General features: G+C 33.3%; 1 protein-coding gene across 1 annotated transcript; it reads right to left on the bottom strand.

The window, feature by feature from the left end:
- Nucleotides 1-2,067: 2,067 nt before the first annotated feature.
- LOC111506166 (activating signal cointegrator 1 complex subunit 2) lies at nt 2,068-16,282 on the bottom strand. Its single transcript, XM_074175908.1, has 12 exons — nt 16,076-16,282; nt 15,939-16,019; nt 15,714-15,788; nt 15,330-15,656; nt 11,166-11,372; nt 10,808-11,019; nt 10,566-10,751; nt 8,825-8,971; nt 8,404-8,654; nt 6,639-6,888; nt 6,352-6,579; nt 2,068-2,607 (listed from the first exon to the last, which is right to left on the bottom strand). Exons 1-12 carry the CDS (start codon nt 16,157-16,159, stop codon nt 2,355-2,357), a joined length of 2,301 nt encoding a protein of 766 aa, XP_074032009.1. The 5' UTR covers nt 16,160-16,282; the 3' UTR covers nt 2,068-2,354.
- Nucleotides 16,283-17,603: the final 1,321 nt, after the last annotated feature.

Raw genomic sequence — 17,603 nt, 5'->3', positions numbered from 1 at the left:
TCGAAAATCGGGATTTTTTATCAGTTTTTTAACAGTCACAATATATACTTTTTTTTATGATTTCAACAATAAAGTGCCGCCAAATGAAAAAAAAAACAAAAAGCGTAAATATTTTTAATGAAAATAACAGAATTACATTCACACAATTCAACTAACAATGAAGAAAAAATTTTAATAAACGTAACTAATAACTAATTATTGAAACGTTTCGATTCAGTGCAACAATTAATTCTAACTCATATTCTAGTAGCCTTTACTAATCCACCACGTATTTCGATACATGTGTTTACGCTTACGAATGTTTCTGATTACGTTCCTTAGTTCTTGAGGGCTAATGTCTGCACATACCTGTCGAATTCTTGCACAAAGTTCATTTTTATCTCTTGAGCGGTTTTTGTAAACCTTTTGTGTGAGAAGTCCCCAGAGAAAAAAGTCCAAAACTGTGAGGTCTGGAGATCTGGGTGGCCACTCTATAAACGGACTACCATGGCCTATCCATCGGTTTGGAAAATGTTCGTTAAGCCATTGCCTCACAGTTCTGGCATAATGAACTGAACACCCATCTAACTGGACAATTAAATTTGATCGTTCATTGATTGGCAGCTCGTTAATAGCATCCCAAAACTCTGTGTTTAAAAATTCTAGAAACCTCTGCGCATTAATGTTTTCCTCAAAAAAGAAAGGACCAATAATTCTTTCGTTCAATATCCCACACCAGACGTTGACTTTTGGGGAATACTGGCTTTTACAGTTTATTACCCAGTTAGGATTATCCGCTGCCCGATAGCGACAATTCTGTGATGACACTACTCCATTTGTAGTGAAAGTGGCTTCGTCGGTATATAAAATATTTTTTAGGAAATTTCTATTGTTTAAATATTCCCCTTGGGCCCATAAACAATATTCCAGGCGTCTTGCTTCGTCGCATTCTTGAAGTGTGTGTAAAAATTTTGGCTTGAAAGGTTTAATATTCTTCGCCTTGAGACATCTCCGAATAGTTTCTCGTGGAATATTCAAATCTAAAGTGGCATTCCTTATACTGGCATTAGGATTATTTCCGAAATAATCCAAAATGATTTGATCATTCCTGTTTCGTCTTTGTACAGGATTACTTTTTAACATCATTTTTGATACTGCACTAGTTTCATTGAATATTTTATTTACCGTACCGCAGCTAATACGAGGACGATCTGGATGTCTCTCATTGAATACTCTACAAACCTCTCTAGCACTTCTAACGTCATCTCCCGAAAGGCGTACAATTTAAATTTTCTCTCTTACGCTCAATCTTGCAGCCATGACACAAAATAATTGTAACTGTAAGGTGAATATTGTTGACAATAGTACACTTAAATCTTTCACAAGTGTCAAACTGTAATATCATTTCCATGGCAACTGAGATTTAAATTGAAATGTTAGGTCTTAGTTTTAGTTAATTTGCGTGAAAACTTGAATGTAATTCCGTTATTTTCATTAAAAATATTTATGCTATTTGTTTTTTTTTATCTAGCGGCACTTTATTGTTGAAATCATAAAAAAATATTCTCATGGTTATATTAGTTGATATAGGGTGTTTTTTGTGACTGTTAGCTGTGTGAGTTTTCGAATTTTTGAGTTATCATAACTTTGTTAATAATGAATATTTTTTCATGAAATTTTGGTCACACCTGTTTAGAGGCACTCTGAATCCAATGGAGTAGTGATTTTTTTTCAATAAAAAAATCGCTAATAAAAAATCCCGATTTTCGGCTAAGAAAAAATATCGTAGTATGCCCTGAAACTTTAATAAACATTTCAAATTTTGTCCCAAGGTAGAACTTTTAGTACTTGACATTTCAAAACAAAAATTATTGAAATCGGTTTACAACTTCAAATTTTAGGGGGGTGTTTCCATTAAAAATGGGACACACTGTATATACAAAATAAGTTGAGAAAATAGGTTTTTCATATAGACTTTTCATTCAGATGGCATTCCTGTAAGAAAGACAAACCTAAAAGTCAAATTTAACTGGTGACAATAGTGGCATTAGTAACACGACCGTTACAATGCGGAAATAAAAATGCTAATAACAAAATATGCTTGTTTAATATGACATCATATATTTATTATAAATAAAAGAATCCAAATGAAACAAGTTCAACATGTTTCTGTGAAGTTTCCGATCGGAAAATAACTTTGCAAAATCTGAGATCAGGGGTCATAGGGAGTGAAAATAAAGACATTTTATATCTGTTAACTTCCCCAATCTCAAATATTGTCGGTTGGAAATACCAATAAAAATAAAGAAAAATCCAATAAATTAGCCCCTATCACATTTCATATAAATTGCCAAAAAGTAACTGATAAATTCCTTTCATGAAGGAATCATTCCTCTGGTTCGTTTCCACTGTGCCCCGCTCTTCCTACTATGATTAGCTCGTGACGATTTCTGCGTGTTTTTCTTATCTCTTGCTTTCAGTACCTCCTTTTCTTGACCTTGGCCTTTAGGCTTTCCTACAACGCCAGGTTTCTTTTGTGGGTTCTGAGGCTGATGCCCCCTTGCCCTGTACCTGGCCTCTCTGCGTTCTCTAAGTACAGCAGGATCTTCACAGAAGTTCATTCTAGATCTGTAAATAAACAATAAATTGAATTTAGAAAAATCTTGGGAGGGAAAATTTTACGCTGATAATTGATAAAAATTATTCCTCTACACTATAGATTTTCTGTTGATCTGATGCTTCTGAGGAATTTTCTTTCAATCATGTAAACCAATGGTTCTCAAACTGTGGTACGCGTACCCCTCGTGGGTACGCAAAAGTTTTTAGGGGGTACGCGGGACCAACAAAATAAGACAAACCATAAAATTTAAATTTTGTTAGATTCTTTTTTTTCTGAAAACCAGCTCGAGTGGAAAAACTGTGTCAGTGTGTATGGATGGTGCAAAAGCTATGAGCGGTCACATCACAGGGCTTGTAGGCCATATTAAAACGGTTTCGTTTCAACTGACTGTAAGTTCACTCATTGTGTCCTTCACTGAGAGGCTTTGGAGGCTAAGCACCTCCCTAAGGAACTTCAAGAGGTCCTTGATCAGAGTGTAAAAGTTGTGAATTTCATCAAATCTAGGCCACGAAAATCTCGCTAGTTTAAAATTCTACGCCAGGATATGGGGAGCCTACATGGGAACTTGTTGCTTCATACTGAAGTACGATGGCTTTCACGGGGAAATGTTTTGTCTCGTGTGTTTGAACTCCACAAAGAATTACATATTTTTTTTATCGAACACAAATCGCATTTGTCTTCAGTACTTACTGAATTTGATTGGCTTTTGAAGCTGGCATATTTAAGTGATATTTTTGAAAAACCCAACATCTGGAATTTGTCCATGCAGGGCGGTATTTCTGATATTTTTTATGTAGCAAAGAAAACTGATGCAATGGTAAAAAAGATCAATCTCTGGGAAAAAGAAATACAAAAAAACAACTGTGAGCCTTTTGAAAGTTTGCACAAATTTTAGCAAGATAATGAGAAAAACCTATCTGATTTTACTAAACTCAAGACTCAAATGGGCCAGCATTTGAATGCACTGCAGATCCGGATAAGAGAGTACTTTCCACCTTTGGAGAAACAGTATGACTGGATACGTGACCCCTTTGTTATTGATGCTATGGACACTAACCTGACTATTGTTGAAAAGAAGCAGCTCATTGAAGTTTCGTCTGATCCCACATAACAAATATTTGAGTTCTGGTAATACATTGTTGAATTTCTGAATCGGTGTTGAAAAGGAACACAAAAAACTGTCTAGCAATGCTGTTAAATTTCTTGTTGGGTTTTCCACCACTTATATATGTGAAAGAGGTTTTTCAAGTTTAACATATCTTAAGAGTAAATATAGAAACAAATTAAATGTTGAAGATGAGTTAAGATTATATTTAACCAAGTTGGAACCTAATATTGATGAACTGTGCAAACAGAAACAAGCTCACCCTTCTCACTAATTTCTTTTACAGTAAGAGCTTTTTGTTTTTTAAGGTTTGTGTGTTTTTAATGTAATAAAATGTATGTAATAAAATAATGTGATAAAATGTAATAAAATGTATGTAAGCAATATATCTTTGTTCTTATTTAAATATGACAATTAATTGAGTTACACATGTTAAAACTATACAAAATAAAAGGCTGACAACTCGGATCATTGTCAGACATATAGGTATTTTAGTTATTTTACTAACTATGAAGGGATACCCAGATTTTTTTTTGTAAAAAGGGGTACGGTGTCTAAAAAAGTTTGAGAACCCCTGATGTAAACTGTAGGACCAAACCAAATTATTGCCTTATAAACAAGCCAAACATCATAACTTCCTCTCGGCATGGATTTAGAGCTAGTCACTGCTACATATTTATCAAATCAGCCTTTGCTGATTTGATAAATATGTAGCGATGTTGTGGTATGGTGGAAGAGCTGGGCGTCAGCTCTCATACGATTGTTGATGGTTCAAAATGGATTAGAAATAATAATAATGTCTCATATTTCGAAGTTTGTTCTTCTTTGGTTTTGCGCAACCAGAGTGATCCTTTTTTGAATTATATCGTCACGTGTGATAAAAAGTGAATCCTCTACGACAACAAGAGACATTCAGGACAGTGGTTAGATACCGATGAGCCACCCAGGCACTTTCCAAATGCAAAAACCTACCAAAAAATGATCGTGATTACTGTATGGTGATCAGTGGCTGATGTGATTCGCTATCTTTCTGTAACCGAGCCAAATCATCACTGCAGGATACTATTATGAGGAAATCGACGAAATGTACCCGAAAATTGCGTTAGCAGCGGCCGGCAATAGTCAACAGAATAGATCCGATCCTGCTCCACGACAACGCTCGTCCGCACGTTTCACAAATCACCGTCCGAAAATGAATCCCACCATACACTACAGACCTCTCGCCAATCGACTACAATCTTATCAAGCTCTTCAAAAAAATTCTCAACGGTAGAGCCTTCGCCAATCAGGACCAAGTAAAAACGGCCTTCGTCGACTTGCGATGATGGAAATTGAATTGTTATAAATTAAAATAATACACAGACTTTCTAGAATTAAGATGCCACATTGAACAAAGATTCACAACATACGCAACATACTATAGATGTTTGAAGGTGATTGACAATGTTTCGTGATGAATTTCACCAGTTCGGACTTCCATTGTCTACTATATAAAATGATTTGAAATCCCTGAAACAAATCAGGAATAGCAGACCATGTTTGTACCCATCAACACAACATCGAGTGGTCCCAAGCTGAGATCTTGCACAGAGAGGAACATTGGTTCAGGAGAAAATTCAAGGAAGCCGCATACATGTTGTCCAACAACGTATTCAGCCAGGGCAGCGTAGATATACGAAACATATGGAAACCCATCATCAAACGAAAAATGACCAACTCCCGCCAAAACGGTCATCTCTCACAGAATCAGTGAAGCGGAAAATGGAAAGTAGAGAAAGTGAAAGTATTTCAACGACGTATAAAATAGTCATCTCTCGGAGGAATCAGTCCAGTCATCACCCGAAGACGATTGTAGATACCAACAATCGAAACGTCGTGAACTAACGTGACTTGGAATCTCTACATTTTTTTATTTTTTTTTTTATTATTTTCTTTTTTCATTCCTTTAATTTTTATTTATTCAATTATTATATTTTTACTTGTAGGTTATTTCACTATCATTTCATTTCAGGTTTATTGTTGCTTAATATAATTGTTATTTTCAACTATTCTCTTTTTTTAATTATTCTTTTTTTTACTTGTTTCAGGGATTTCAAATCATTTTATATAGTAGACAATGGAAGTCCGAACTAGTGAAATTCATACTATAGATTTCACTTGAAAAATATAGCCGACAGATATGGAAAGTTTGTCAAACGTGATTTATTCAGCCAAATGTGACAAAGTTTTAATCTCGCATTGTTTTTCCAATCTTTCATTATTCACACAGTGAGATTTATTCATTCATCTATTTAAAATGTTCTATTATTGAGATAAAACTGTATTCCCCCTTAATTATTTATTGATTCTTTTGTTGTACGAATACAACATTTTTCAAAATCCAAGACGTATTTTCACAGAAACAAACTCCATTCCCACAATAATTCTTCTGGCAATAAATCCCAATGGCATATTCCCGCATGAGTTAGAAATAAAGATATTAAATGAGAAACTATCATCAACATATAAACCCTAAAGTTCAACTGACAACTAGGAGCTGATGAGATCTACAAAAATGCAAGTGTCTGCAGTATTGAAAAAGTACATTAATTTTGTTCTTCAGAAATATTAGTGTATCACATGTGTTAATAAAAAGCAATAAACTCACTTGGGATCTTGGGTTCCAATAGCTCTTCCATTTTCATTTGTGGAAATAGGTTTCCCACTATCATCATATTCTTCATCTGATGAATAACTTGTATCACTAGCTAAGTCTTCACGATTAGGATTCAAAGTGAGAACTTCATCTAGGGGATTATCCGCTACTTTTATTCGTACATCATCATCATATCTATCATCATATTCATCATCGTATGTATAGTCATTAGTGTATTGCCTAAAATAGAGGTTTAAATTTGAGCAGATGCTTCTAGCCTATAAAAAAAAAAAACTTACACTCCTTCCAGAAGGAGAGATTTGAACTCTTGTACGTCTTTCTTGTCATTCAATAACTCCATGGCATCGTCATAACCAGGCTTTTTGCCTTTGTAAGCTAACACTGGCTTCTCAGGTTCAGGTTCTGGTGGAATTCTGATGGAATCAAACGGAATGTCATACAAGTGGGGTGGGAGATTTTCTTCTAATATCGCATTGATAACATCGCTGGAATTGTAGTTGTAGCTTTCAAGACATTTTAATATAAAACCTAAAATACGGAAAACAAATTATTTCTCATAGAAAAAATTATGAAAATATGCCCTTTTGTAATTATTATATTATTAAATAAGTCAAAGACTGAATGAATGATATGGCGTTCTATTTTGCAAGTCGCACTAGCGAACTGGTAATAATTTAGACCGTTGAAATAATAATAAAATACTCAGTATATAAGTATAAACATAAAATATAAGGTGAATGTTCAAATTTCACAGGCTACGTACATTCAATTAGCATTTTTTTTTATGTTTGTACACTCGTCTCGAACATATGTTCACAGTTTCAGCTATTTAGCATGTTTAGTTAGTTGGTCAGAGGCAAAAGTTGAAAGTTTTTCGCGTGTTCGGCGTTTTTCTGCTATCGAAAAAAACTGATTAAAGAATTTCATATATTTTTAAATTAGGTGCTCAAAAACACTCGAAATATTGCTGAGTCATTCGGCCTGATATAAAGAAATCTTATACATTTTAAGTAAGAGAGAAAGTAGCAGCAAAGTAGAAATTTCTCAAACTTCCGATATCAACCACATTCCACATACATCGAATTTGATATATTTTTGTATTTAATTTATTTATAGTTACTGTAATATGCTCATTCCAGCTGAGATCGTCCTCTAGGGTTAATCCCAAGAATTTTGTTGTTGATTTTCTGTTAATATTTAAGTCATTCAGTTTGATCGAGAGTGGATTGTTCATTAGTCTTTGTCTGGTGTGAAAGATTAGATACTCAGTTTTTTCTGTATTGAAATGTAGTTGATTAGCTGAAAACCATAGTCCTAGTTTACCAAGAAGATGGTTACAAGCTTGTTCGGTCATTTCACTGCATTCCTACTCTCCAACAGGTTAAGTTTCAAACCTTTCTTTTGGAGATGGAGGGGCTTGAATTCATGGTTAAACTCATACCCCTCTATGATTAAATGAGTGGCATATGTGGAATTTATTTTTCTATTCTGAAAACTGGAAGAACGTTCAAAGCCCGCATAAAGGAACATATCAATAACCTCTCTTATTGCACCATTAAGTACTTTATTTAAGTTATGAGCAGCACAATGAACATTAGGTTCGATATCTTTTATGAGTTTTTGAACTCCACCGTAAGTGCCTTTCATTGTGTTAGCACCATCATATCCAATTTGGTTAGACATTGCTAAGGCTTTGTGGTGTTTAATTTCATGAAATCTTATGTACGTAAAATTCCATAGCAACATTTTTTTCACATGGGTGCGTTCTTGTAAATGATATCTGTTTCAAATCCAATACGAATGTTTGAAGTACAAACTAAATGAGAAAAGGTAATTTTTCTGTTATTCAATTATCATATTTACAAAATTATTTTGTCGTATTATTTTGGTTATTTTCTTTATTCCTTTCTTTAGCGGTTTCCCACATTTTTTGTATAAATGATGGAAAAGTAGAAAAATAAAAAGCTTTTTTCTCAAAACACTCTCTTTTAAAAACATCTTTTTTTCAATTCAAAATAAGATTTATTCCGCTTATATTCTTACCATCCCCCAGATGTGGAAACATGTCCATAATATCTTGTATCATTATATCTATTTCTTTTTCTTTAGAACTACCAGTATTGTGTGATGGTACTGGTATGACTGGTTCTTCTTCAGGTTCCAATTCAGGAGGTTTGAAATCTTTGAAAATACTTTCTACTGTAGACTTTTTCAGTTTTGATAACTCCTGGAGTTTTTTTTGTCTAGAAAATTTGTTTATACAAGAAACTATAAATTCAGTCCTAGTTGTATCTCTGGAAAATTGTTAAGAAAAAATGTAATCAAAGAAACGTCTACCATTTTAGTTTTCCCCATTCTTTTGCTAATCAAGGCAATTAAATATATTGATATAAAAAGTGAAATAATTATTAGCTATTTCCATTTGATGAACTGCTGTAATAGTAATGTTTATGAAAAAGGATACAGTGTTGTACAACTCTCAAACATTTCGTTTTGACTAGCAACATTATATTTCATATTATAATCACAGATAAAATAATCATCTTCCAATGCTGTGGTTAACAACCTCAGGTAGGTTTCCACTAGATGTTCCTGTTGTTTTGGATCCCCTCTGAAAGAAAATGAAAAGAACCAAATAATAATCATTATTTAAATTGGACGGAGTATATTTATATAAATGTGGGAATCTTCCAAAGGAAGGAAGAAACCGATTGATTTTGAAATAAACTCTTTACAGAAATGTGTAGATCATGCAAAGAAGTAACTTTCAGACACAAACTGGAAGGAAGAGCCCCCTTGAAACAACTATTTTCATATAAACTTACAGAAAAGAAAAATACTTTTGAAATAAGGAGAATCTCCAAGTGACCTGCCCAGTGTCCTGGAAACGACAGGATGGACGATGACCTAGGATGACAACTATATTTAAAGTATGATTATACAAAAACACGTTTTCCTATTCAGCTTGTACTCAAAACATTCGTTATGGAATCAATTCAGATATCACTCACAGGATTGCTACAGAATGTATATGAAAGAGTTAAATTTCACTTACCTACATGAAACACTGTCATCTTCAATGATGGACATCGATGTTTCGGAATAAGACACTAGTTTTATTGCCTCTTTAGCACCAATTTGGATAACATTACCAGATAAAGTACTCAATCCATTCATAAAATTACGACCTTATGTCACAAATGACAGTACGTAATGTTATTCGTTCACTCATTGGATTCAATCCCAGCCATAAGAATCATGTTTAAATTGAAAGAGGTATATTTTTAGGAGAGTAATTTGATGAGAAAGAAAGGTTTTGGCTTTCTACTTCTCAATTTGGAATATTCCCACTTTGTTTTGTATACAGATGGAGTAGAAAGCCAAAACCTTTTTATACCCAAAGATTCATAACAATTTACTGTGCATATGGATCAATTATATGGTCACTACATTAGAAAGGGTTCAGAATAAATTCCTCTAAGATTTTGTGCATATAAAATGAACATCCATTTAGAGAGCCATAATCATAAATTTGTTGCAAATGCTCTCAACCTCAGTTTACTGAGTAAGAGTAGAAAAAATTCTGATATAGTATTTATATACAGAATAATTATTGGTGTAGTTATATGCACTGAAATCCTCGATAAAATCCATCTACATGTGCCTACTAGAGCTCTCAGGAATACTGATCTCTTTCACTATGGCATACATTATCCTATTGATTGCATGCTCAATGGGATCAACAATATAAAATTGGAGGTTACTGGTATAACGTTATCTACATTAAAAAGTGGCCTGTGGTCAGGTGGATTATTGCCTCTTTCATATATGGTATTGTGTAGTAATCCTGTGAATAGTATCTGAATCAATTACATAAGGAATGTTTGGAGTACAAACTAAATAGAAAAACGTGTTTTTGTATATTTCAATATTCATATAAAAGTAGTTATTTGGAAAGTATTTTATCTTTCATGTAATTCAATGTTTATATGAAAGTGTTTGTTTCAAGAGGGCTTTTTCTTCCAGTTGGTGTCCGAAAGATACTTCTTTGCATGATCCAAGCGTCTTTGTAGAGTTCATTTTGAAATTGATTGCTTTCTTCCTTTCTTTGGAAGATTCACATATTTTTTTTCAACAGATGAGAAGTAGAAATCCAAAACCTTTTTTTGCCAATAATTGTGATTGTTTCAACAAAATCCACTTACATGCATTCAAGTGTTTTATCTAAACAATATGAAATGAACATATGGTAAACATCAACAAATTCGGAACGTCCCAAATTTATCTCGTCGAAAACTTTATCACTGAGTTCTTTCTGGGACATCAATTCCTCTCTATTATCTAAGAGTTCGTATAATTCTTTATAAACACTAATGTAAATAAAAGGCATCCTGAAAAAAAATTACTGTTAGACGATACTTGAAGTTCTAAGAGAATTTGTAACTACCTAAAAGGAAGTTCTTTATTCAGACTCATTTCAATGGAAGGTTTGTAGAATTCAAAAAGTGTATTCAGCAGCGCTAATGTATTCAAAAGATAATTCACCACAGAATAAATCCAAGACAAATCAAAAAGTGCAGGTCTTGGCTTTATTGAAATAGGTACAATCACTGCATCTTTGGCAAATCCACAAACATGTCCACCTATCATTTCCAAAACCTAAAAATTATTTCATTTGTAATATCACAAATCTTTAGAATGATATTCAACAAACATTTCGGCCAAACAGAATCTCTCTCCAGTCGTCACTCAATTAAAATTCAAATCAAAAAGTATTTCATTAGATAGAGCTTATATAAACTTACCATCAGACTGTGGTTTATGAGCTCCTCCACTTCTCTTATTTGAAAATCTAATTGCGAAGTATTTGAGAAGTATATTGTAGTTAAAGTATTAACAAAATCTATATCACTGAACTTATACAAAAAAGCAAGCACGTTAACAACGGGTAAATTTAAAAGCTTTTTCTGTACTAGATTTTCATAGCCATAGTTCTCTGGCATATATTCCACCTGAAAAAAGTTATACAAAATAGTCCCCTCATAAAGCAAACTATTAGGTTGTTTCAAAAGTTTTGTCCATGTGTTTTTGTAACTCTATATCTCAATAAATATTTATCGTACTGTGTCGTGGTGTATACTGATCGATAGAGAACTTGGGCTCTGTACATTGGTGCTGCTCATTTTTTTCCGAACTTTTATTTTTTGCCACTTTTCACCTTTTTACTATATGATGTAGTTGAGCGATTTTTGGCCAATTTTTCTCTACGAATTCAAATTGAACCAAAGCGCCGTCGAAACAGATCCAAAAATTAACCAGACAATCAGAAAAAAAGATAGTGTTGGTTTGCGAAATTTCGTTCTGAAGATTTCAGCCTTGAAGATGAGCCTCGAAGTGGTCGACCTACAGTAATTCAGAACTAGGATTCAAGGACTCGGTTGAGACTGACCGATCACAAACGGTGTGTGGGATGTTGGAAGAACTCGGCATCAGCTCCCATATGGTTTTCTAATGGTTTGAAACGTATTGGAAAGGTCATCGAGCTCGAGAAGTGAGTGCCCCACAATTTGAAGGATCAAAAGAAATTTTCACATTTCGAGGTCTGTTCTTCTTTGTTTTCGCGCAACCTAATCGATTTTTTTTTATCGGATCGTCAAGTGTGATGAAAAGTAGATCATCTACAACAGGAGACAATAAGGACACCTATGAGCCACCCAGGCACTTCCAACAGGCGAAAACCCCCCAAAAAAAAGTTCCTCAATAACTGTATGTAACTAGTAACTACATACTAACTATAACTTTCACCTACCGAATAACATCTGTTCAAGCACTTCGATAATTTTCTAACGTGTAGAATCTTTGCTGTTCAGGACCCGAAAAAAATGGCCTTCGTCGAATTCATCGAATCTCGAGTACACAAATTTTATGCTGACGGAATTATACGACTTGTGTTACGTTGCCAAAAGTGCATTGCTTGAAATGACACTTATTTCGCTTAAATTGAATAAGTATTTACTGAGATATTACAGTTTAAAGTAGACTCATAAAAACGGACAAAACTTTTTAAACATAACACCAGAAATACATTTAATTATCTCTCGATGCACGTTTCACTTACCAATCTTCACAAGATTCAATTTCAAAGTTGTTGCAAATACAAAAAAACACAGATATGGTCGTATATACAGCACGGCTAACTATAACAGGTTTTATCAATAATCGCTCGAAAGCGACTGGAATAATGTAGTCAATTTTGAGCATTTTTATAAAACGGTAAAGCATCTCTTTGAAAAATCTTTCCCAATCCAAACTTTGGTTGAATAACGGATTAAAAGTTTCATCAATAAATATGCGATCCCTGCATTATATCCGAAAATATGCAAAAAATGAAAGTTTCCTTAAATATTTCAATAAATACAGGAAAACATATAGAAATGTGATAAGTGCTGTGAAAAAAAAATCAAAATAGATTTGATAATGCTGATAATAAAAAGAAAGGGTGGAATATAGTTAATGAATTAAGAGGAAAGCAATCTAAAGGAAAATCAACTAACGCAGCAATAAGTCCCACAACATTAAACAACAACTATTGTTCAATAACCGCAAAATATGCAGTTGATACAGTCTCGAGCAACGACACAATTAAATATTTGAAGGGTGTTCAAATAGGTCAAACATTTGATTTAATCCCCATTAACCTAGATGAATTAAAAGAGGTTATTCGAGAAATTAGTAATAAAAGAACATCAGGTATTGATGAAATGTCTATCAAAATCTTTTGAGACACTGCCATATTGTGATTTGAACGTTCTTGACTCATTGATAAATGATTCCTTTGAGAATGGCTCATTTCCTGAATTTTTAAAAACTTCTGTAGTGATTCTGCTCTTCAAAGGTGGTGCCAGGGATGATCCAATAAACTACAGACCTATATCACTTGTTCCGACCTTATCCAAAATTATTGAAAAAATCATAAAAAGGCGGCTAATTTACTTTCTCTATAATAATAACATATTGAGTCCACAGCAGTATGGGTTTCAAAACAACAAAAATACAAGTGATGCAATTTTTAACTTTCTGCATAAGATTTATAGTGATATGAATTCTGGTGCCTATTCAGCAGCTGTATTCTGTGACTTTTCCAAGGCATTTGACCTCGTTGATGACGGAATCTTACTGCGGAAGCTGAAACATTATGGTTTTGAGCACAGAAGCATTAGATGGTTTGAATCGTACTTATTGCATCGAAAGCAAATTGTAAGACTCTCAACCGACTCAAATGTAAGAGAAATCAAAGCAGGTGTCCCTCAAGGTTCCATCCTAGGACCCATCTTATTTCTATTATATATTAATGATATAACACAACTGGATCTAACTGCTAGCATCACATTATTTGCAGACGACACAACATTGCTGTGGCAGGAAAAAGATCCTACAAAACTAGCTCAAGATGCCACTGTAGACATGGAAAAAATTAAGAGCTGGTGCGACTCAAATAAGCTTTCTTTAAACTTTGATAAAACCCATCTCCTCACCTTCAAATGTGAACTCCCACCTCTTAGTTTGAATAACAACATTCTCGAGATGAAATTGTCCTCCAAATTCTTAGGACTTCACATTGATAATAAAGTTAACTTTGAGGATCATATTATCAAGTTGAATAAAAACTTGCATCTGGCTGCTTTGTAGTGAAGACAGTTTCGAAGGAACTGGGTAGAACCTTTGCAAGATCTGCGTATTTTGCCTTTGTGGATGCTCATATAAGATATGGTATTGCCTTCTGGGGAGTATGCAGCAAAAGCATGCTGTAGACTGTTTTCGTTTTACAGAAGCGAGCTGTCCGGTATGTGTGCAGGGCAAAGTTCCAAGATCACTGCAAACCATTATTCACTGAACAACGAATTCTGACAATAATATCTCCATTCATTCTTGAAACAGTAAGTCGGATTCATAAAAATATATCTGCTCGTGATGATATAAACGAGCCACACTATAATACACGTCAAGCTAACTTGATCAGACTTCCCCTGCCCACAACAACAATGGTGAAGGACTCATTGATATACAATGGAATAAAGATGTACAACAAAATTCCCATATACCTGAAGAGTTATTCTTTGAATATTTTCAGGAAAAAATTAAGCGACATTCTGATTGATAAAGCCTATTATAGTTTAGATGAATTTTACAATAACAACGCTTTTTATGAATTATAGTTTACTACTGTATGTCACTTTAATACAGCATATTTTTTTAAGGAAATTTTTTGAATTTTAAATTGTATAACATTTATTTTTGTTTCGTAAAAATGTGTTTGACACCCTATTTTATATAAATGGGCTTGTAGGAATTACTTTTATACTATTTTGACGTAGTTTATAATCGTTTGTCAACAAGAACTCTTTCTTAGGACAAATCATGTATTTCTCTCTATCTCTCTCTCTCAAAGATAGTATCATCAGGCGATGATAAAACTAACTCGGTTAGTAAATCACACATCGACAGACAGTAGTATAAGTAGTTCTGGCATGGAACATTTTTGGCTAAGATAAATTTTCACAACTCATAACGGAGACTAGTGCATAAATCCACCATTATATAAGAAACAAACTGAAAATAATTATCAGTTTTTGCCATCTTCATTTTAGTGATGCCTTACAAACACTATTATTTACTATGTCAATTTCTCCTTGAGTAATTTTTAATTTTATCAGAATTTCAGTTGAATATTTATATGAAGTGAATAAAAACACTTTTGTCTAAATACCTCTGATAATTTTATTTATACTTGATAATGGGGTCAAACCCAAAACCAGTCTATAAATAAAATTTACCAGTGGTATTTAGACAAAAGTGTTTTTATTCATTTCATTTAAGTGATCATGATTTACCATAAAGTAAACAAGTCATCAATCACACATATCAGTTGAATATATTTGTAACAAAACAATTCCTAATGAAGTATTTACCTCTGAAGCTCTGAAATTCAGTAGTCTTTTATATACATGAAGAAATCTATTGAAAACTGTTTTATAGATTTCAGCATATTCGCCTTTTAAATATCGAGATTGATAATATGGTATTGGATTCAAAATGAAACTCCTTAACGAAACAGCAGCAGATGTTTCAAATAAAATGGTACACCAAAACTGATGAAAATCGCATTCCAGCAGAAATTCCAAGCTTTCAATGAAGAGTAGATTTTTAGTGATAAATGCCATGTTTTCATCCTCTGATAAATTGAATACATATGGCTCAAATTTGTATAAGATGCATTTTGGAAGCCACCTTTTATCCTAAAATGAAAATATATAATTATTTTTCGTAAACTCCTCATCATTTTGGGATATTACCAAAGCTGGAATTATTTCAGTTTTCTTTTCCAGAAGCTTTCTTCTGATTTCTTCAGGACGTGCTTCCAAAAATTCCTAAAAACAAAATTGATCATTTGGTATTTGGAACAAAATAAGAAGTATTTCTAAACAAGATCATTTTAAATATTTCAGCAAATGTTTCTATGAAACTGGGAACCCCCCAACTACAATACCAGAAATGAATATATACGATAGCATACTTACATTATTATTTGGGCAATTTTTTTTCAAATCAAACCAAGTTCTTTCCAAGTGAATCTCATTGATAGGTAATTTATGGGGATTCTAATAAACAAAATAAATTAATATGAGATAAATTCTAGGTTAGATTTTCATTTCACCTTGAACACATCTAAATACACATAACCTAATTTTTCATTGTCGTTTAAATTAAGATCTAGTAAAGAATCTCTTATTGTAACCATTTTCTAATTGATATATGAAAAAAACATTGAACAAGACAAAATAGACATTAAAAGTTCCGAACTTTCAACTTTCCTACCAAGTAAGAACAGTATGAACAGACGGAATACAGTGTTGCCAAAGATGACTTATCTACAGATGTGACTCCGAATACCCAACTATCATCACGAAGTTTGAAAATGCCTCCATTAATACAAAACCTAATATTTTAAGTGGTGTGAGGATCAAAACCAGTTAAGTTTATTTTAATTTAAATGATGATGTTCCAACATTTGATATGAAGCAAAAGAAAAATATATTCAAAAATTACTCACGATGAAACATATCTGAAAAGGAAATGAACTTGTACTCTTGTGTCCGATATGAGAAGCAAAAGTATGATTATGAATTTTTGTTATAAACCAATTTTCATTAAAAAAAAAGTGTTGCTACGGAGAAAACTCTTTAGGCCATGATAATTCGTGAAGCCATTGAAATTGAAAAACGTCCCGAGTGTCTCAACAAACGAGATGATTCACAGAGACTACAGCAATCAAGGAGGTCATTATTATCACGTCACATAAGTATCTCAAAGTAACTTACGTCAACTAAAAAAACAAAAAAATACATTTCCAACAGGTAGGGTAACACAGAACCTCTACTCTAATATACCTGTCCAGTAGCATACATACTGGACCCGACCAACAAGGTTATACTTGGAAAAAATATGAAAGTCAGTGACGAGACAAAAAAAGGAGTGAAGGTACAAAAATTTGAAACTATTGAATAATAAAAGATATTGGCAAGGGTTGACAATTATGAATAAAGCGGTGTGAATAAAAAAAATTGGTAAATTTCTCCCTCCATAAGGAAATTTATTCGTCTGATTCCTAATTTTCTTCAATTTCCTCTTCTTCTCCTTGTTCTTATTTTCATCCTAGGTGCAAGTAGATGGCCTCAATGGTGATACATCGCATGTCTCCTCGTTGGTATCAAATGAATCCTCAACTGTTGGTGATTCAACACTGGAGCACTACCGGCCTTGACAATGCATGCTAGAGAACAAAACAGTTAAATTTTTTTTTCAACCATATTTAGATACAACCCTTTTAACATTTGCAAACAATTGTTGTGTTTAGCATTTTTTAGGCGCAGGTGGGAGTAAAGTCTGAGCTGGTTCTAAAGTATTGTTGACCAACTTCCAACCCCAGTTTTTTGAGTCTACCCTTACAAAATGTTGATGAGCAGCCGCTAAGGTTGGAGGAAGACATGCTAATTGAACTTGTTTTTCTTTTCGAGTATTTTTAACGAAGCATGTATATCGAAACCTCAGAGTAATAAAAAGTGTATCGAAACTTATTTAAGCACATAGTTTTTTATGAGTTCCATACATAGAGAGAAGATAGTGAATTTCGTCGGTAAAAATTTCTTGTGAAGTTGAATTACTCTTTTAAAAAACTTCAGCAC

The sequence above is a fragment of the Leptinotarsa decemlineata genome, unplaced genomic scaffold, assembly GCF_025532065.1.
Source record: "Leptinotarsa decemlineata unplaced genomic scaffold, Ldec_3_MD MMD2_tig00001393_RagTag_RagTag, whole genome shotgun sequence".
Taxonomy (NCBI): Eukaryota; Metazoa; Arthropoda; class Insecta; order Coleoptera; family Chrysomelidae; genus Leptinotarsa; species Leptinotarsa decemlineata.
This window is presented reverse-complemented; position numbering and strand designations above follow the sequence as displayed.

Bases quoted from the DNA above. Each gene is read 5' to 3' on its own strand.
- LOC111506166 (XM_074175908.1), bottom strand. From the start codon at position 16,159: ATGGTTACAATAAGAGATTCTTTACTAGATCTTAATTTAAACGACAAT. The intron at 11,373-15,329 runs GTAAATACTTCA...AACTTTTTTCAG, and splicing joins TGAATTTCAGAGCTTCAGAG to GTGGAATATATGCCAGAGAA. The intron at 6,580-6,638 runs GTAAGTTTTTTT...CCTCTATTTTAG, and splicing joins TCTCTCCTTCTGGAAGGAGT to GCAATACACTAATGACTATA.